General features: G+C 36.5%; 10 protein-coding genes across 10 annotated transcripts; 6 read left to right on the top strand and 4 right to left on the bottom strand.

The window, feature by feature from the left end:
- The first annotated feature begins 1147 nt into the window (after positions 1-1147).
- On the top strand, positions 1148-3095 carry B0P05DRAFT_533968 (uncharacterized protein). Its single transcript, XM_051577271.1, has 2 exons — positions 1148-2852; positions 2909-3095. Exons 1-2 carry the CDS (start codon positions 1409-1411, stop codon positions 2980-2982), a joined length of 1518 nt encoding a protein of 505 aa, XP_051436815.1. The 5' UTR covers positions 1148-1408; the 3' UTR covers positions 2983-3095.
- B0P05DRAFT_533965 (t-SNARE) lies at positions 3079-4555 on the top strand. The gene is made up of 6 exons (XM_051577270.1): positions 3079-3359; positions 3409-3512; positions 3563-3722; positions 3769-3869; positions 3919-4143; positions 4188-4555. Exons 2-6 carry the CDS (start codon positions 3426-3428, stop codon positions 4293-4295), a joined length of 681 nt encoding a protein of 226 aa, XP_051436814.1. The 5' UTR covers positions 3079-3359; positions 3409-3425; the 3' UTR covers positions 4296-4555.
- B0P05DRAFT_533957 (Myc-type, basic helix-loop-helix domain-containing protein) lies at positions 4528-5433 on the bottom strand. The gene is made up of 2 exons (XM_051577269.1): positions 4973-5433; positions 4528-4924 (listed from the first exon to the last, which is right to left on the bottom strand). Exons 1-2 carry the CDS (start codon positions 5356-5358, stop codon positions 4564-4566), a joined length of 747 nt encoding a protein of 248 aa, XP_051436813.1. The 5' UTR covers positions 5359-5433; the 3' UTR covers positions 4528-4563.
- A 228-nt stretch (positions 5434-5661) lies between these two features.
- B0P05DRAFT_585363 (sister chromatid cohesion C-terminus-domain-containing protein) lies at positions 5662-11171 on the bottom strand (the record flags this gene model as incomplete). Its single annotated transcript, XM_051582430.1, has 8 exons — positions 5662-5869; positions 5918-7226; positions 7274-7502; positions 7553-7777; positions 7818-8171; positions 8218-9908; positions 9955-10467; positions 10523-11171. The coding sequence occupies 8 exons, from the start codon at positions 11169-11171 to the stop codon at positions 5662-5664; spliced, it is 5178 nt and encodes a 1725-aa protein (XP_051436812.1).
- A 94-nt stretch (positions 11172-11265) lies between these two features.
- B0P05DRAFT_466348 (uncharacterized protein) lies at positions 11266-11475 on the bottom strand (the record flags this gene model as incomplete). Its single annotated transcript, XM_051574324.1, has 1 exon — positions 11266-11475. The coding sequence occupies one exon, from the start codon at positions 11473-11475 to the stop codon at positions 11266-11268; it is 210 nt and encodes a 69-aa protein (XP_051436811.1).
- Positions 11476-11772: 297 nt separating this feature from the next.
- Positions 11773-12003, bottom strand: B0P05DRAFT_436364 (inositol polyphosphate kinase; the record flags this gene model as incomplete). Its single annotated transcript, XM_051573717.1, has 1 exon — positions 11773-12003. A coding segment is annotated over one exon (231 nt), but the record flags the coding sequence as incomplete, so codon positions are not given.
- A 548-nt stretch (positions 12004-12551) lies between these two features.
- Positions 12552-15630, top strand: B0P05DRAFT_533953 (uncharacterized protein). The gene is made up of 3 exons (XM_051577268.1): positions 12552-13221; positions 13266-13297; positions 13354-15630. The coding sequence occupies exons 1-3, from the start codon at positions 12711-12713 to the stop codon at positions 15325-15327; spliced, it is 2517 nt and encodes an 838-aa protein (XP_051436809.1). The 5' UTR covers positions 12552-12710; the 3' UTR covers positions 15328-15630.
- B0P05DRAFT_533951 (uncharacterized protein) lies at positions 15612-16213 on the top strand. The gene has a single exon (XM_051577267.1). It carries the CDS (start codon positions 15914-15916, stop codon positions 16160-16162), a length of 249 nt encoding a protein of 82 aa, XP_051436808.1. The 5' UTR covers positions 15612-15913; the 3' UTR covers positions 16163-16213.
- Positions 16214-16244: 31 nt separating this feature from the next.
- On the top strand, positions 16245-17073 carry B0P05DRAFT_24922 (uncharacterized protein). Its single transcript, XM_051573332.1, has one exon. It carries the CDS (start codon positions 16501-16503, stop codon positions 16981-16983), a length of 483 nt encoding a protein of 160 aa, XP_051436807.1. The 5' UTR covers positions 16245-16500; the 3' UTR covers positions 16984-17073.
- Positions 17074-17219: 146 nt separating this feature from the next.
- On the top strand, positions 17220-18283 carry B0P05DRAFT_466444 (ribonuclease H-like domain-containing protein; the record flags this gene model as incomplete). Its single annotated transcript, XM_051574336.1, has 2 exons — positions 17220-18053; positions 18101-18283. 2 exons carry the CDS (start codon positions 17220-17222, stop codon positions 18281-18283), a joined length of 1017 nt encoding a protein of 338 aa, XP_051436806.1.
- Positions 18284-18716: the final 433 nt, after the last annotated feature.

The raw sequence follows: 18716 nt of genomic DNA, 5'->3' as shown, positions 1-18716 counted from the left end.
TTCGCTGCCACTTCCTGCTGTTCCCCTCTCCTATTTTCTGCTCGCCCCTTCCTTTGTCCACCATAATTCTTGATTTTATCTGTTTTCTCTTTCTTTAATGTACCTTTTGTGATGAGTAACTTGCCCTATAGGGACACCATTCCTAAATCACTTTTTTAAATAAAAACCTTTAAGCTATATCTATTGTTGTATATTAGTACATGTTGCTGTGATTTTTACCTTTGTCTTGTAACAGCACCTCTTAAAAGCACTGAGCACAAGCTAAGTTCTAAAAGAATCATAAGGAAAAAAAGGTTCAGGAACATGTTGATATCTGCATCGTACGGGGTCTTAATCCCGCATCAGCAACACGGACCATGTTGAAAAAGACATCACAACCTTCGTTACATCGTGCGACAGATATCGTTTCGATTCTGCAACACTTACTTAGATATGAGTCCACGCGATCACGCAGTCTTGTTACACTAAGTCTGAAAAAATTTAAAAAACGATAATTATATATCATATTTATATAATTTCGAACCGAGACGCACGTGACTTTACAGGGGCTCAAGCCGAACTTGTTTGTGCATATAGTTTTTGTCCAATTCAAAGCGCTCTTCTATACTATTGAAAAAAAAAAAAACTGGCAGAACATGAAATATATAAGTAGTATTTATATTGTTACTTGCATTAGGTTATAAGAAAGAGTAGGGAATAGAAGAAAGATAAAAGAAGGAAATAAATCAATAACAGATATTGGCCAGTATATATAAATACTCACACGGATATGAAGAGGTAGTTGAATACTACTCTATCCTCTCAATTGCATAATTGCTAAAAATGAGATAGTCTTTAACTCATTACACTCATACTACTACACGCTTGATCGACAAGATAACCGGCCAATACCAAACTGTGATTAATACCAAAGGCTGTACCATCAAGTACTAAACTATATTTTATTAAAATGAGCATCTCAACAAATCATCAACAAAAAACTGAGTGCGTTTAACTATCATTTTGGCATATCAAAGAGTTCTTGGATCATGATACCTTTGTTGCTGAGTTCGAATGACAAAAAACCGGGCTGATTTTTATTTCAGATCAGCAGTATATCTTAAGCAGCTTTTTATTCCAATCCTTTTAAGTATGAAGTATAAGAACTAGAAAACTAAAAAAAAAAGAAAAATCGAGCAGTTTTTGTGATCTGCCAATTGCATATCAGTAACCAGAGCTTATCTTGAATTCAGATACGACAGTAACCTTTCGCATGTTGTGCTCAGGAAGAGTATATAAAGGATATTGAAAATGTTTGCCCAAAGATAGTAATTGTTTTGGATTCAAGGTTCAATTTTAGTAGTTTTACTATTCAATTCCCTCTCTTGCTTTCTCTTCATAATTTTTTTCTCTTTTTCTTTTGATTAAGATGCAATCTAGTGTTTATCACAATCCTCACCGTGTCTCTCATCAAGGTGTACTTCGTGGACCTAGACCACTTCAACAAACCACAATTTACACCCCGAGACAGCCTCGAAAACCATTGCTGATCAGAGTTCCGCCTTCAAAAAAGGTCCCTGAATCCCATCCTCCTCAACATTATAATTATCCACCACCAAGACCTGTTGAACGACGAGCATCTAAAACTGAACTCGATCAAACGGAGCAATCCTGTCAAGAACCTCAATACAATAAAAAATTGCCTGTTCAACCAGAGCCTCAGACTTGCACACATCAAATACCGCTACATTGTTATTCGTCAGATGAAGACGAGGAGGATGAGTTGGATGATGAAATTATTCTTCGAGATTTGAGTTTATCACGTAAAAAGAGTGTACATGATATCACGATTTCAGACGATGAGGATGACGAGGATGAACAGGAAGTACCTAAACCAACAGAGCTTCATCAAACAAAAACAAATACCCATAAAAGCGATTTACCGCCTATACCCGTGATTGTTGCTCCTGATTCTCAAGATAACAAAGATACCACTATGCCGCAAATTCCTACTATCTGTGCTCCGGGTGGATTTTCTGATGACGAGGATACGATACCCAAAAAAGTACCTGAAAAGAAGCATAACAAGATCCTTAGTTCTATTTTCTTTGGTATTCGTTGTGATGGATGTGAAGAACCTTTAAGTGGACAAGCCATCACAACATCAGGCAAGCACTGGCATACACATTGTTTTCAATGCCAAGCATGCCATCAAAATCTAGAGCATATTGCATTTTACGAAAAGGAGGGACTTCCTTATTGTGCGTTGGATTACCATGAACTCTTCAGTCCACGTTGTGATTTTTGCAAGACACCTATTGAGGAGCATTCGATTTCTGCTCTGGGGAAAACGTATCATCCAGGCCATTTTTTCTGTCGAGAATGCGGTAAACCATTCGATGAAGAAACTACCTTTTTAGAACATGAAGGACATGCTTATTGTGAAAAAGACTACTACAAGCAGTTTGGCAAAAAGTGTCGTGGCTGTGAAGAGATCATTACAGGCGATTTTTTGGTAGCTTTAGGTGCTGACTGGCACAAGGAATGCTTTGTATGTGCAGATTGCGGTGGTACATTTACTTCTTCTACTTTTCTGATTCGAGCAGGAAAACCCTATTGTGAAGCACATTACGATAAACAAGCGTCTGTAGCATCTAGAAGAAAAGTCAATCCTAAATCAACACGTATGGTTCTCCCTGTATTTGATTTATTACCTGATATTAAACCAACAACACCCAAAGAAGAGAAAAAAATATGTCATCAATGTCACAACACAATTCAGGGTAGAAACTTAAGTGCCTTTGGCTATGATTATCATCCTCTGCATTTCCAATGTTCCCAGTGTGACAAGATACTTTCCGCTCGATTGACAGGTAAAAACAGAGGTACTATACCACACTTATACTTATTTAAACATGCTTTTACTTAGGCCTTTATCAAGCAACTGAGAGCAATGAGATTGTATGTAAACCTTGTGCTAGAAGGAATAATAAACCTTTATAATACGTCATGTTCATAAACGCAATAGACGTGGCTTGAACGTCTCCATATTTAAAAAAATGGGTTCAATGCCCGTCAGCCATTCTTTTCTCTCTTTCTTTTATCGTTATTATGGCGACGCGAAGTAGAACGCTTTTGTTTCTTCAGTATAGAAATTCATATGCAAGAACACAGAGCTCTGCTCCTCATTTTTCTGCTGGTCTGTCCGAAACAGAAGGCTTAATAGAGAGTTCAGACAATGTGATTGAGATGTCTGTCTTACCTCCTAAGTGGTAAGAAAAGTGAAGATTACAAAAGACTTGCTTGAAACTTAAGCTGTTTTTTTAGGGTCGATATTGTAGATGAAGTAGATGAGGCACTCGACCTAGTGAAAGACAAAAGTAACCAGACAGCACACTATAGTTGTTTTTTACTTATCATCTTTTGTAGTTACAAAGCTCGAAGGAATGCATAGAAAACACTTATTACCGGGATTTGATGACAGAACATCAGACGAAACAGCTATTGAAGGATTAACACAAGAAATTACCAATGTAAAATCTGCATAAACGCATATAGACAGTCCTGACAAACATGTCCATAGGAATTTTACCGCATTAAGCGTGAAATACAGCGCATTCGAGTAGGTGCGCATGATTCTGATCAAGACGACAAATTAGCAAGGAACATTCAGACAAGTCTAGCGACTAAAGTGCAGGATGTATCTTCAAGTTTTCGAAAGCAGCAATCGTCTTATTTGCAGAGTAAGTAAGACTCCGCTTCCATGCAGAAATAATTCATTGCCAATAGAATTACAGGGACAAGAGAATAGAAAAGCAGATATTTTAGGACTAGAGACAGGTTTAAGTAATGAAGCAGCTGAGCTACTGTTGGATGAAGATGCACAAGTGGTAACATGAAATAGGTATATAAAAGCATGTGATTTAACATGAATAATAGGGGTTTACTGAATCACAATTGGCTGTATTGGAATCCAATGAAGCAGCAATTGATCAGAGAGAGCGTGAAGTCAACCAAATAGCAAAATCAATCCATCAGTTAGCCGAGATATTTAGAGATCTACAAACACTTGTGATTGATCAAGGCTCTATGCTGGATAGAATTGATTATAATATTGAACAAACCAATCTACAAGTGAAGGATGCTGTAGTACAATTAGATAAGGTAAAGTCTTTTTTTCTTTTTCTTTAGTCTAACCCATAAACTAGGGCGCTTATTATCAAAACAAGACAAGGAAGCGTAAACTAATACTTTTACTTATTTTAATTATCATACTATTAATTGTTATCTTGATTGTAAAGCCTAAAAAACGATGAACACATATTCCCTTTTGACTCCCTATTCATGTAAATAAGTTATACCGGTAAACTGGTTAAAAAAGAAAACAATTACGTATAAGTCATGATATATACAAAAAGGTCATTAAACGATGATTACATTAGATCATGCGCCATGATAAATATAAAGTGTAACAAACATATACTAAAAAAAAATAAGAAAAGAAAATATATTTATAACAATATGGTGGTATACATAAAATAATAGATAAAAAAAAAAAAAAAAAAAGATAGATATATAACGATATCAGTCTCTTGGATAAGATACATGACTAGTCATATGTGGTTGCATTCCAGATAGATCTAAAGGATGTCCAGGCGGGATCATATTGTTTGTTGGATGACCTCCCATTCTAACACGGTATAACTCCAGTGTACCTTCCAACTCTTGAATACGTTGTTGATGCTGTCTTAGTTTGTCATGCAAAAGTCTAATATGGTCCACAGATTTACGAAGAATAGTACCCTTATTAGATTTAACAGCATCTCTGTCAGGTAAAAGGGTAGCAAGCTCATTGATGCGGTCATTGATATTATCTCTTCTTCGGCGTTCGACTGCATTATGCGATTCTCTTCGGCGTCTTTTTTTCTCAAATATATGTTGCATACTAAAAATAACGAGATAAACAAGATGTTTTTATAACAGACTGACTTACTTTCTCTGTGCAATTTCATCTTCAAGGTTAGGTGGGCTTGAAGGCGAAACAAGTGAGTTCTCGTCATTGTTATTGTTTTCGTAATAGCGTGGGCTTGATGGTAATTTGATTGGATTATCTTTTGTTGATATGGGCTGAGAATAACTTGCTTGTTGATTTGGCATGTAGTTTGACATATCATATTGTTGACTTATTCTGTTGCTATAGGGCCTTGGCGAAGTGGGTGGTAATGTCATATAATGGTTTGAAGGTAGTTTATTTGGGGGTGAGTCTAGAGGCGAAGTTGTTATTGGTGAAGGAAAAGTCGCTTTATCATTATTTAGCGATATTTCATATTGGTTTTGATGGTCTGAATAAGGCGAGTGTTGAAATTGTACGTTGTACATGATAAGGGTTAAAGAAGAGAGGGAAAAGAAGAAAAAAAGAAATAAAAAAATCCTTGTGTGAATATAATAAGCGTGTGTGTGAAAAAACTAAAAAAAAAAAAATTCGGCTTGGCTTTACTGTATCAACACAGTAGAGTTGACATAATCAGCCATTATTTCTGCTCAACATACATCTCTTCTGCTTCCAAACTTTACCCGTGATTTGTTATCACAAGGGCTACACAATATCCAAAGAATTGTCTGTGTGTTCCCAAATGATGTTATTCTCCAACTTGAATCGATGATTTCCTAATTTAGTTTTATTTACAAAGAGTCAACAAAAGCAGCTGTAGTGTCGTTCATAAGCAATTGTTCAAATTTGATACATGCATCTGAGGCTGTTTGTTTGGTTAACAGTTGCTGTTTCTTAAAATACAATAATCTATTCCAGTCTACAAATTGCTCCATTTCAAAATCTCGAGTTACATCACGTCCTTTTCGCTTGACATTGGGATTATATTCACGAATTTCACTAATTATATAAAGTTAGTTGGCATATTTAAAACTAAAAATACATTACTCATCAGGAATATCATAAACTTCTATCAAAAGTGTCTTTACATAGAGCAAAATACACATCACAACAGACAATTTGGAAGCTACCATAAAATCAATGTCTGTCACTGGCTCGTCATTGTCTTCTTCTGATACAGGTACAAGGATATCTTGCTTCTGTAGAAAATGAACATAGGACAATAAATCTGCGCCCAATGTAATTAAGATACGATCCATCAAATAAACAATATATAACACTTCGTCTGCTGTTGCTAAATCCATCGCCACTAAATTCTCACCCAAGTACTTCATGTAACCAATATCAATGTCCTCATCTGCTGTCTTCTTGAGATCAAAATCAAAAGGCTTGATCAAGGCTGCCAAAAAGTCAAATTTGAGTTTCTTTTTATCCTTGAGAATAGAGAAAGTAAGGCCCAAGACAGAATCTACTTTAGCATCTCCTCCTCGGTGAGAATAGCCACATACCACCACCTGTTGATCTTGAGCGAGCATTTGCTGATATTGAAATGATGCCATCAGATACTCGTTCATTTGGATATAGAGCAAAGTGCCATATTTGTCATGCGCATAGCGATGTAAATAATAAGCCTTGTTGCGAAGAATGGCATCTGGACTTGTTTCAGCTGCCACAATAGCCGACATACAAAACACAGGATTAGCTAAACCTTGATGAACAATAGCAGACACTACTTCAAATGCAGCATAGCGCAATTCATCTAATCCAGCCAGAGCACAATCAAGAATCTTACGTAAATAGCGTTGCATCAAGGAACCATTCACGCCTAATTCAGCATATTCTTCTGTATTGCCCAACAGTGTGTCCACATCGATATCTTTGGTAAACAAAGAAGAACCTGCTTCTTGTTCTCGCTTGCCAATACGCTTTTCTTCAGCCATCAAGAATTCTTGAAATACCATCATGAGTTGTGTCTTGATTTTAGTTGTGCCTTCGTTGAATATCTTGTCCATCAGACGTGTGCTTTCATCTGAAATCATAAAGGTAGGATGGGAGGCATAGAAATAGCCTAGGCCCTGCAAGGCTGTCATTCGCATAGATATACCATCGTTACTTAGTTCATCCATGTATTCGCTGGTAAAGAATCGCAAGAGATCAAAGACCAAGATACCAATATCACCTCGATAGACCATGTTCAGGGCTTCCATTTCCTGTGGATATTGTTCACGCTTCTTGTCAAATTCAAAGTTTTGGCATAACAAACCACATATCATGAGCATCTTTAATATGCCTCCAAAGATTCGACTATCCTCAGTTTGGCCTTCTGTAATCAACTGACGGACTTGATTTAATTTAGCTATCAGACGAGTAAATACAATGCAGTCTAGTCAACCCCAAACTTACTAATACAAGATCCAAGCATTTTGATTAAAATGTTGTATCGATGCGAAATCTTGTCTACAATGACACAAAGACAAGAAATACCGCTTGGAATCAAACCTAAAGGACAGCAACCCAACAGTCGCATTAATACCCGTTCAATCGATTGAATAAAATCAGGGTTATGGTGCTTCATAAGAGGCAAAGCATCTCGATAGATAGTCAATACATAACGCGCCCTTGTCCAATCAGCCTATGTTCAAGTATTAGCATATACAAAAACAAAGGATAAGATCAACTTACATTTTCAGATACACTAAGATAAGGTTGTAGCATAGAAACATGCGATTCACGAAGCAAGTTAGGGCAAGACTTGGTAAACGAATAGACAGTGATAAGAGAATGATTAAATTCAGTCATCTTGTCTTGTTCATCTAATAAAATCATTCGCTCAAACAAAGAATCAACAATCCATTGAAAGACTTTGTTATACCAAACAGACGCCTTTTCATCTGCTTCGTCCATTGTCTAGATAGATCAATACTTGTCTTGTTCTACTTTATATTACCTTTTGAACAATTTGAGATAAAGCAGCATTTTGTCCTGCAATGGAGGGATCCAACTTGGCAACAGCGCCAATAATGATATGTGTCAATTCATTGATTTTGTGTTTACGTTGCTTGGGCGAATTGGCAAATGAATAACCAAAATAGTCATTTCCATCCTTTTCAATCTCTTTGAATGGCACAAATAGAATATCTTGTGTTACTTTGAGTGCAAGTTGACTGATGGTCATTTCATTATCACCAATTCTTTGAATGAGCTTGGAAGCAATATTCATTTTGACTTCAGGGTCTGTAAATTTGAAATAAAGTCCACTCAGCAGTTTTACTACTCTTTTTCGTACATTGATAGCTGTATCCTATACCCAAAAGGTTAGTTACAGAAAAAGTCTTGTAGATGTTTACCATAATTCTGCTACTAATGACTTGATAGAGTTGGTCAGGAACTGTGCTTGAGCGATGAAGATATTTGGCAAGCACATCAATAGCTGCATCTCGAACAGAAGGAGATGTATCATGCACCCTTTGCACCACCACTTTACTGATACGTTTGTCTTCTAATATCTCTGGTACTTCAACAGCAATCTTCCCAATGGCCTTGAGTGCCTTTGTTCTATAAACCACAGCATCTTTCTCTAAACAAGCCAAGATTTCTGACAAGATAAATTTGTAACTGGTATAAAGTGTCTGTCTAGAAGCCAACAATTCTGTCAAAAGAGCATAATCTGATCGTGCCATTTCAGGAAATTCATGCTGAGGTTGAGACTTAGGGAATGGATGTTCCATGCCTAGACAAGAAAGCCAATAGTACTTGCAGGTGTCTTCTAATAGCATGGCTGTCTCTCTTGGCCATTTCAATTCAATCGCTTCGTCTTCCTTTACAGGTGTGGTGTTCATAAGCGTATCGTCTTTTTCTTCTATGTTCTGTGGTAGCTTTCTCTTTTCTTCTATCTCCCAGCCCTTATTTGCTTTGGTCCAGACAACTGATTCAATAAATCCCCAGTTGCATAGATAAAAACTAATCACATTCTGACTTGCTCGCTCTGCAATCACATGATCCAAAAGCTTTTTACGGCATTGATCCAACAAGAAAATAGACCCAATATCTATTTCCATTGTGATCTGAAAAGGCAGCTTTTCATTCAAGTCAAACAACCATTCAGGAGTATAGCTTGTGTAGTCACCCGAGAGTTTTTTATAGCCAGTTTTGATCTTGCTTGCAATAATACCTAGCCATTCTACAGCCAATGATTTCAGGTATTGATCTGAAGAAGTACCTTCCAGTAACGAGATCAAGATACGACTAAATACGCGTACAATAAGTTCAGCCACAGGCCAATCGGGGTCATTGAGCACTGTCATGATATCCTGTAATGTTTGTTCCAAAATCAGTCTGTATTCTTGAAGTGAATATGTATCTGATTTCTTTGATTTGCACTTGGACATCAGAAACTCGAGAAAGAAAGAAGCACTGTTGGTAGCTGCTTCTGTACTTTGTCTCCAAGTAACAGAGGCACGTCGAATCAACTTGTCATCCAACATTTTCAGTTGATCCGTATCATTATTCTTGAGCATTTTCTGATACTTGATATTGAACTTTTTATACCAATTTTTATGCGAAGATATGTCACTGATAGACGCACTACATTGTACGAGTTGCATGAACAAAGCACTGATGACATGAATGGTCCTATTGTCTCTTAATCGATACTTTCGTGTGCCATCCATGACTGTCAATGATCCAAGACTGGTCAATATTTCTTCAAAAATCCAACGACGGTGTTTTGGGTATTTGCTGAATATGTGCTTTAGCATGTCCAGTGCATAAAACTTGAGTTGTTCATATGGATTGAATTTGTTTTCGTCCTGTCTGATCTGTAACAAGATAGACTGAGGATCAGAGGTATCATGAAAAAAGGGACCCATACTGATATAGGCAACAATCACTAACACATCATCATCCAAGTCTTGCATAGTGATGAGTGAATAAGCACGACGAAAGAACCGAATCATACTAGGAATAAAAGTAGACAATAAACGTTTATCCTGTGGTGAAGATTGAACAAGCTTAAGAAAGACAAGGGCGTTGGGTGTCACTAACAGTGTGTGAGTCAAATATGCTTTAAATAGAAACACACTTACAAGACATGCTTTCATCCTGAGCATCATTTAAATCAAGCAATGGGTATATGGTATAATCGAGTTGATTCTTGATAAAATGTAAGCAATTTGTGATTAAATTGTGAGAAATGAACTTTTTATCGAGTTTGCAAGTGGTGACAATTTCAAAAATCATGCAACATGCTTCAAATGCATCGCTGATGGTTGTCAGCATACATAGTGCTTTTCTGTCTTGTGTTGTGTTCTTAGCATAGTATTCAATGGCGTCTATTTCTGTTGAGGCAATCACAGTGTTTTCCATGAGCTTGATAATCTTGCCAAACTTGTTCATGTCAATCCCATCTAGTGTTTGGTTGTGTCGAACTGTATGTGAAATCATTGTAGTAAATTTTTGCATGACAGAGATATCCAGCATAGGAAGATCATCATCACTGAATGTCAAAAATGAATCTGCCTGTCTCTTTTTTGTTTGGTTATATTGATCTAAATCTTGACATATGCAAGTGATATAATGTGATAATCGATTGGTGATTACTATATTAAAAAAAAAAAGACATCAGTTCGAATCCTAGCTGTCTTGTTTACTTACATTCGTTTTTTTGTGTCTCTGTAAAGCCCATATTCATATCATTAGAGGGAGTTGATGGTATCATAGGCACTTTGAGTCCGTTTGAAGGTGATGGAGCCATAGAAGCCTTAAATTCATTAGAAGAAGGTGGAGTAGGTGCCTTGAATTCATTAGGAGAAGGCGAGATAGGTGTTTTAAACCCATTCAAGGGCGGCGCCATAGAAGCTTTGAATACATTGGAAAATGGTGGTGGTATAGGGTTGTTGGAAACAGGTTTCTCAGTAGCTTGTATGTCTTTTTGGATAGGTTTTTCTATATTTGCTTTTGGGGGCGGCTTTGAAGGTTGTTTATCGATGCTGTTGTTATGCATACGAGACTTGCTCAATAAACCATATATATTGTTCGATTGATTCCTTGTCTTTGCATTCAACTTGAATATACTCTTGGGCGACTCGAACTGTTCCTGAGAAGAAAGTTTCACTTTCTTGGCTGGTGGGGTTTCAGGAACCACCAGCTTTTTCTGAGCTGCCTTTCTTTGAATAAGTGGAATATCATCCTCATCTTCGCCACTGCTACTACTATCTTGAATAATTCTTTTTAACTTTCTGGTTCTCTTTATTGGTTCAAAGTGTTCTTCTTCGTCACTATCCACTGTCGATAAACTTTTCATTGCTGCGTAGAAGAAAAAAGAAAGACGCGTAAAAAAAGAGAATTTTTATTCTGGTTTGAAATCGCGAACGCGTCTTCAAAGAAGGTGGCGCGTTTTAAATTTTTTCGGTCTTTTGTCGCTTTAGACATTCATTCAGAATGTCAATGATATTATCAAAGCCTTTGATCAGTTCTGTATCTTGAGTTTTTCTATCTGCATGCCAGTCTGAATGAGCAAAATCAATTAGACGTAATTCGCACATTTTAGGAGCATCTTGTTTATCGTCTTCTGCTCCTCTGCCTTCTTGCTTATCCTCTTCTAGCATGAATTTCCATGTTTTATCAGCTGCAGATCGATCTCCTTCATATACAAACAAGAGAGATGACCCAATTAGTCGAAGATTCGGATGCTTCACAATGGCTTCTCTTATTTCAGCAATGGTATCTATGAAGCATTCAATGATCCATCTCGAGTGCTTGGCTGGGATTCTTTCTTTTATGTCATCTTGCCCTAATTCTATATCGTTCATGTATGTTCTGTAGGGTTCTGTGTCTTTTCCATAAGCTGATGTTGGGAAAAGATAGGCTAGCATGGCTTCTACTATAGTATCTGAAGTACGTGATTTGCCATATGCCTTTTCATATGTTGCGTATTTTCGTTCAATTGAATCATATACTTTCATGCCACTTATTCTTAAACCCAGAGTGCCTGAGGTGGTTGTTTGAGAATGATGTATCATTCGATTTCTTTTTTCTTCTGTTGCATCATGATCGTACAATAAAGAGCCCATCTTGAGGTCCAGAATACATGGTCGTGTAAATCCATGTAAAATATTTTCTAAGCATAAGTTTTGTAAACAAAGACAGGGTTAAGGAATTCTGTAGAAATGGTGTTTGTTAGTGCTCTTTTAAAAGTTAGAAAAAAGGATATGATCTACATGGTGCGTTGTGTCTATCTTGATTGTCTCATTTTCTTCTAATTCGCCTGCTGTGTCAAGTATATCTACTTCTTTTTCAGTGGCTGCTCTTAGGGTGCCATAACATTCGGGAATAAAGTCGAGAAACTCGGAAAAGTTGAGTGAGTCTTGATAAAAGTCCAATTCCTTTTTTGTACAAGGCTTAATAAGTATGAGGTCGTTAGAAGGTATGGACATAAGTTTATCGTGGCCAGCCACTTGTTGGTCGAAATAGACAAGTGAGCTAGGTTCCATCAATTATCGAGAAAAAGAGAAAGAGAGAAAAAAAAAACAAATAAACAGCTCCGAAATTCTATGTTGTGGCGGAACTGTTGTTTCCTACCACTCTTCTTTGATCACAATGTATGACGGGAAAGAAAATTCAAGTCAAAAAGTATAAAATAAACAGAGTGTTCCTGAAAAAAAAAACATATTTCATAATGAAGAAGTTATCCTCTAAAGATAAAGCTTACAGACAGTCACATACAAGGTCTCACAACGACCATCATCATATGCCTCAGTTGTGTAAATGATCGTACAAGCGTCCTTTTCTTTATCTTCTTTTTCTTCTTTTTCACTTCTTTTTTTTAATTTTATTTTGCATCATGGAAAACCAAAAAAGTATACAGGACAAGTCCATTCGAAGAAAGATTTTAAGCGAAATAAAAGATTGGAATCTTGGTGTGTCTCTGGAAGGTTTACTCGCCAAAGAACCTTGTTTTGTCCATCAATCTGTGCCAGAAATCATCGTCACTGACGAAAAGAGTAGCCATGCATTTTCGATCGCTACACAATCGAAATGGACGGAAAATCTCGTTCAGTCAGGTGTCTCGAATCCATATGATACAGTGACTATTCAATCTCTCTCTATTTGCAGTACAATACTCAAGAATCAAAACGAGCCTTTATTCAAAGCAAACGAAAAGACGCATACGATGTACTTTGGAGCGCAAGCATTCGTGAAGATGGATCGAATCGCAAGACTTACAACTGAATTTGAAGAAGAGCTAATTAAGGCGGAGGAGCACTGGCCTCATTATCCAGAAGAGTCATGGGATCTATTGTGCCATATTTGGCATAGATATGGTTTCTTGTGGCCAGAAAAACTCTATTTAGGTGAGTTCTCATTAACATCGATTATACTTGTTAACCTGTTACAGGGCTCGTTCATCAAGCAACAGAAAAACAAAATGTAAGTCAGCGTGTACTTTTTTCTTTACAAATAACCATATCGTTCTTTGTGTCTAGTCAAAGGTGGATGAAGATCATTACCGTATCCTTGGAAGAGCCAAAGTTCGACCTGTCTATGAATTCTTCCCCGAATCTCGTCGCACTACACGGGACTTCATCATCAACATCATTCGTTATTTTTCACCTTTACTGATGAACGAATGTCTATTTAAGCTTAGAAATTTAGAAACAGGCTGTTACCTCGGAAGGGAACAGAACAAAGTACCCGCGTTAGTACCCAGAAACAGAAATATCAACCACCATTTAGAAGATATGTTTTGGAAATTTCGGGATGACTCTTTGCAGAACTCTTTACTCTTTGTCTTTGCTCATAGTCAAAAGTTTTTATTGTCGGAAAGATTATCAGAAGAAGGATTGGATCAAAGCATCATTAGCAAAACAAAGAGTGATTACTCAAATCTCGAGTTGATTGTTCCTGAAGAATTCGGCGGTCAGCATTCAATGGACAAAAAATTGCGTTGGACAATCCATACACTATCTAACAATGATCCCAATAATACCAGGGCAATTCCCAGTCTAGATGAAGCGATTGAAAGGTCAAAAGTCTTAAAGGATGGTGATATAATTGGTCTTTATCAAGATTCTTTTTATTTACGTGGATGCTACTTAAAGACTTCCAAGAGCTCCACACCGCCGAGTATCAAATCCATCAAATCTACCAAGTCGCCATCCAGTATGTCTAGTACGGATAACAAATATAACTTTTCATTCATTGGAGAATCAGCATCGAATAGTACACAGCCTACAACGAACAGTAATGCTACTTCCCTCCAAAAGTTCAAAGAAATAGCCATACACAGCCATCCTATTGTTTGTATAGAAAAACCGTTCAGTATGCAAGAAATACAATACTCTAAAGAATACCAATGGGAAGTTGAGCTGGCTTCAAGAAGCGAAAAAGATCAATCTGAAGCAAATGACAAAGTTATCTATTCACCTTCTTTAAAGATAAAAGACTCGTTCAAGAACATAGAAAGGAATCAAATTAGTTCCATGTCATCTAAAGCGTCAAGTCATATTAGTGAGAGCTTACAAGATAAAGACAATCAAGAGCCACAAACATCGCAATGGTTAGATGGCAATTCAAAACTATATAATCAATACCATGTTTCTAAAAAATACCAACCCAAAATAGACGAGTTTGTTCAAGACGACACAAGTAATCAATACAATACACCAGCAGAGTCACTTCAGTCCATTCCATCAACAGATTATGCCATTATGTCTTCAAGAAAGCTAGAGAAGCAGCCACTTCAAAATTACTTGAGTCAAGAAAGCAAAGACAACGATGACTGGACAACTTCATCTGCATCATCTCATAGTAGTAAATCATTAGAACCATTTGATAAGATACAAAAGACTTCTTTAGGATCATCCTCCCTATTAAGCGAGGCAGAAACATTTAAGAGAGAGATACAACAAACGTATCAAGAAAAAGAAAACAAAATCTATGACACTATTTATAGAAACATCTTTAGTATGTCTACACCTGCTTCAAATACATCTACAAGTCAGATACGCTATTATGACAATGAAGATGATGATAGTGATTTTATCTTCAATCGAAACCCTATTCATAGCAAGACATCCCAACAGAGATCTTTTAATGTCACACCTCGTAGCAAATACAGCCATCACACGACTTCTTCTTCTACTCATCTTTCACCTGAAGAATACCTGCAAAGAAGAAAAAATCGAGAAGATTCTTTTATGTTGCTTGTCCGTCAAGAAACAAAGCAGCAAATATGGCTGAAAGCAATAAAGCAGTCGACTTTAAGTCACTGGTTGCGTTCGATTTCCACTAAAAAGCAAAAAAGTACTGTACAAAATGACTCGATGAATGAAAAGATTGTACGATTACAACACCATAATAGCAATAATAACACTAGAACAATTCACAAAAAGAAAGGGTTTTATCACGGGCATAGCAGTAATAATAGAAAAAGTAAAGACTTAATAATCACATTGTAAAAAAAAGAAAGAGGACCTCATAAATACAGACTATAAATAAACAAATAGCTTTAATACCTTAATGAGACTGAAAGCCTTTTCTAGACAAAAGGACAGAAATTAATGCTAGAGATGATGTATATATGGAGGAAATTCAAGAATGACTTACTGATGGTATATGAGTCTGTAAACAATGCAGATGAAGTGAAGACAGTTGGTCGAAAGGACAAGTTGGTACGTGCCTGAACTGACACTACTTTTTCGCAAGAGAGGAAAGTGTTGTTATTATTGTTCTGCTTGCCTGAGCTGGAAGCTTTGGCCTGAAGGTTGCGGTTCGGAGAATGTCTAAATCTTTTGAGAATTATATTTTATTTGAAAAGTAACTTAGAGTTTTTTAGAAATAAGTTTTTAGACGATTTCTTTTCTTTTAGATTAGACATCTTTTAAATAAAAATGGACTACGTTAACTATATTCCAGACGAAAACTACAATAACTTTATGACTGAGGGAATGGAAGTTGATGAGGTTGCTGTTAAGTTCGGCGACATTGAGATGCTTAGGGGAAATGAATACCTCGTAGAAGATATTTATCAAAACGCAGGAGAAAATGGAGGAAATGGTTTTAGAGCTGGAGGAGATGACTATTACTAAAACCAAAACATATAAAAAGTATGGGCCTGAGCAAATCGCACGCTTTATACACGTATTACAGGAAATAGGAGTCACTGTGCCAAAAGCGGCCGAAGCTTGTGGCCTACCTACCAGCAGTGCTTATAAACTTTTAAACCAGTTCAATGATGTTCAAACACTGTTGTATATGGCGTATGAAAATACAAAATATACAATTAAAAAGTAATAATAATAAAAAAACACAAAATTAAAAGAAAACAGTTATAAGTAATCAGCTATGCTGGTAGGGTAAGAACAGATAACAAAAATATGATAATCTTCTCAAATGTAACCGAAAATACTGTAATAAATGGCTACATAATATTGACTGTTCTTATTTTCTATCTTGTGTCAATCTGGCTGTAATATCTTCTTGACTTGAAAAGTTGATATAATCTGACCATTTATATAGTAAGGCATTCATAGAGATATTAGGGAAGCATGCTGAACTTGAATTACCACTTGAGCATGATGAAAATGTTTTTTCTTCTTCTGGCCTTGTTTTGCTTTTTTTTTTTGTAGATTATGCTTCCTTCATTAGGACTGTTCAAGTCCATCCCTTGTCCTTTGTACCCAGATTGTAAAAGAAACCCGTGCTTTTATTCGCATACAACCCGAAAAAACTCATCGATCAAAGGTATTCTTTTGTTTATTTATAGGAAACCTATTGATCTAAAAAAAAAAACAGATCGTCCTGTTGAAACTGTAAAACGACAAAAAATAAACCATGTTACGACACCGATGCCTTCTCGACCAACTCAGATGATTCCTTCTTTGATACCGAAAAAGAATAGTACAATACAACCTAAGGCCTTACCACCAAAAGTACCACAGCCTAAAGTACCACAGCCTAAAGTACTACAGCCTAAAGTGGTGCCTCAAGAGACAAAGAATAGACCGATGAGTGCTCTTGAAGCTGCAAGAAAAAGAGTAGCACATACACCTATAGTAAAGCCCTCACAAATAAAGTCAATATTTTATTTGCTTATCATATTTAGACTGCATTAAAACCAACAGGACCTCCTACTATCTTACCAAATATGAAGTCAATTATACCTCTTAAAGTGCGACAGGTAACTAAAAAGAAAAAGAAAAAAGAAGACCTTGTTCTTATTGTTAACTAGTTGATTGCTACTAAACTGTTTGAAGCATTCAGTCGAATCTACCAACCTATTCTTGCCAATAATCCTGCACTTGCTACAGAACATGCTAAACAACAAGAAGAAAAGATATTGGCCAGTACTATGAACTTAGCTGGTTATAAGCAAATGGCAACAACAGTCATGATGCACTTGAAGAAAAGGCCTGTTAGTACAAGCGATAGTGATATTGGTTTAGATGGCGAATGGGTCGATCCTCAAGAACAAGCTAAGCCTGATGCTACATTGGATAGAGCATATGAATGCATTGTGTCTGAATCACAATTAAGAGAATTAGAGTATCCTTTACCTGATTTATTAGAAAACCAGGGAGAGGGGATGTCTGTCAGTACAGTAGGCACTGTGCATGAATGCGATCGATGTCATCATGAATATTTGATCAAGGCTGTCTTGAGTACAGAAGACATGGATGCATGTGTATATCATCCCAACCGTATTCGTATTTTGAAAGTGGATGGTCTAAAAGAGAAAGTATATGGATGCTGTCAGGATCCTTTAGGCAGCCCTGGTTGTACAAGAGGGCCTCATGTCTACAAGGACACTGATCTCCACATACTTCATCAAAAGATTCCTTATGTCAAGGCACCTGCTAAATCCAGCACAAGTAAACGCATTGTTGCTTTAGATTGTGAAATGGGTTATACAACAGCTGGGATGGAATTGATTCGACTAACCGCAGTAGATGAAAAGATGAGTGTCTTGATTGATGAGCTTGTGCTTCCCTCAAGCATGGTGATTGATTTGAATACACACTACAGTGGTGTCAAGACATTGGAAGGTGTCAAACATGATTTAGACAGTTTAAGAAATGAACTGTTCAAGTATGTAGATCAAAACACAATCATTGTAGGACATGGTTTAGAAAATGATATGAATGCATTAAGAATAATACATACAAATATCATTGATACAGTGGCAGTAAGTACTTTTAAATGCTTTACAAGTAGCTCATGGTTTTTAAACAGTTATTTCCACACAAGAATGGCTTACCTTATAGAAACAGTCTTCGTAGTTTATCATCAACTCATTTAAAGAAGTTTATCCAAACTGGTAGTGAAGGACACGATTCATTAGAAGATGCAAGTATTTGTATTGAATTATTACAGCATTACATTAAGCATGTCATTGATAAAAAGATCAAGGTATAATAAAGTGTTTAAAGGATGAATGAATTATCGAGATTTGGTTATGCCCACAACATCTATTTGTTTCGCTAGGGAAGACGATAGAGCCTTAAGATTACTAGAAATAATAAGCGAGAAAAAAAAAGTTAGCAGAAAGCATATATATATATATATATGTAAAATACAACAAAAGTCTGTTGTAGTCAGCTCTGACTATGTTTATGATCAGGCCTATCATGGTGATTGATTCTAATAAATGATATCTTTTTTTCTTACACTAAAAGTCAAGTTTATGGCAATAGTTGAAATGTATATGTCCTTTAGAGATGCAGAGAGATTGAAAAAGGAAATTTACTAGCTAAAATTCGTCTCCGACATTTGAAGGTTCAGGTACGGTAAATAATTCTATTGTATGACAGCTCTTTACTAACACATCAAGATGTGCAACCAGTAGTAT

The sequence above is a fragment of the Gilbertella persicaria genome (genome assembly GCF_025201335.1).
Source record: "Gilbertella persicaria strain CBS 190.32 chromosome Unknown B0P05scaffold_11, whole genome shotgun sequence".
Lineage (NCBI taxonomy): Eukaryota > Fungi > Mucoromycota > Mucoromycetes > Mucorales > Choanephoraceae > Gilbertella > Gilbertella persicaria.
The sequence above is the reverse complement of the archived record's forward strand: the minus strand, read 5'-3'. Positions and strand labels throughout refer to the sequence as shown.

Bases quoted from the DNA above. Each gene is read 5' to 3' on its own strand.
- B0P05DRAFT_533965 (XM_051577270.1), top strand. From the start codon at position 3,426: ATGCATAGAAAACACTTATTACCGGGATTTGATGACAGAACATCAGAC. The intron at 3,513-3,562 runs GTAAAATCTGCA...ACATGTCCATAG, and splicing joins TAACACAAGAAATTACCAAT to GAATTTTACCGCATTAAGCG. The intron at 3,723-3,768 runs GTAAGTAAGACT...CATTGCCAATAG, and splicing joins GCAATCGTCTTATTTGCAGA to AATTACAGGGACAAGAGAAT.
- B0P05DRAFT_533957 (XM_051577269.1), bottom strand. From the start codon at position 5,358: ATGTACAACGTACAATTTCAACACTCGCCTTATTCAGACCATCAAAAC. The intron at 4,925-4,972 runs GTAAGTCAGTCT...CGTTATTTTTAG, and splicing joins GATGAAATTGCACAGAGAAA to TATGCAACATATATTTGAGA.
- B0P05DRAFT_24922 (XM_051573332.1), top strand. From the start codon at position 16,501: ATGCTTCCTTCATTAGGACTGTTCAAGTCCATCCCTTGTCCTTTGTAC.
- B0P05DRAFT_533951 (XM_051577267.1), top strand. From the start codon at position 15,914: ATGGAGGAAATGGTTTTAGAGCTGGAGGAGATGACTATTACTAAAACC.
- B0P05DRAFT_533953 (XM_051577268.1), top strand. From the start codon at position 12,711: ATGGAAAACCAAAAAAGTATACAGGACAAGTCCATTCGAAGAAAGATT. The intron at 13,222-13,265 runs GTGAGTTCTCAT...AACCTGTTACAG, and splicing joins GCCAGAAAAACTCTATTTAG to GGCTCGTTCATCAAGCAACA. The intron at 13,298-13,353 runs GTAAGTCAGCGT...CTTTGTGTCTAG, and splicing joins AAGCAACAGAAAAACAAAAT to TCAAAGGTGGATGAAGATCA.
- B0P05DRAFT_533968 (XM_051577271.1), top strand. From the start codon at position 1,409: ATGCAATCTAGTGTTTATCACAATCCTCACCGTGTCTCTCATCAAGGT. The intron at 2,853-2,908 runs GTAAAAACAGAG...GCTTTTACTTAG, and splicing joins ACTTTCCGCTCGATTGACAG to GCCTTTATCAAGCAACTGAG.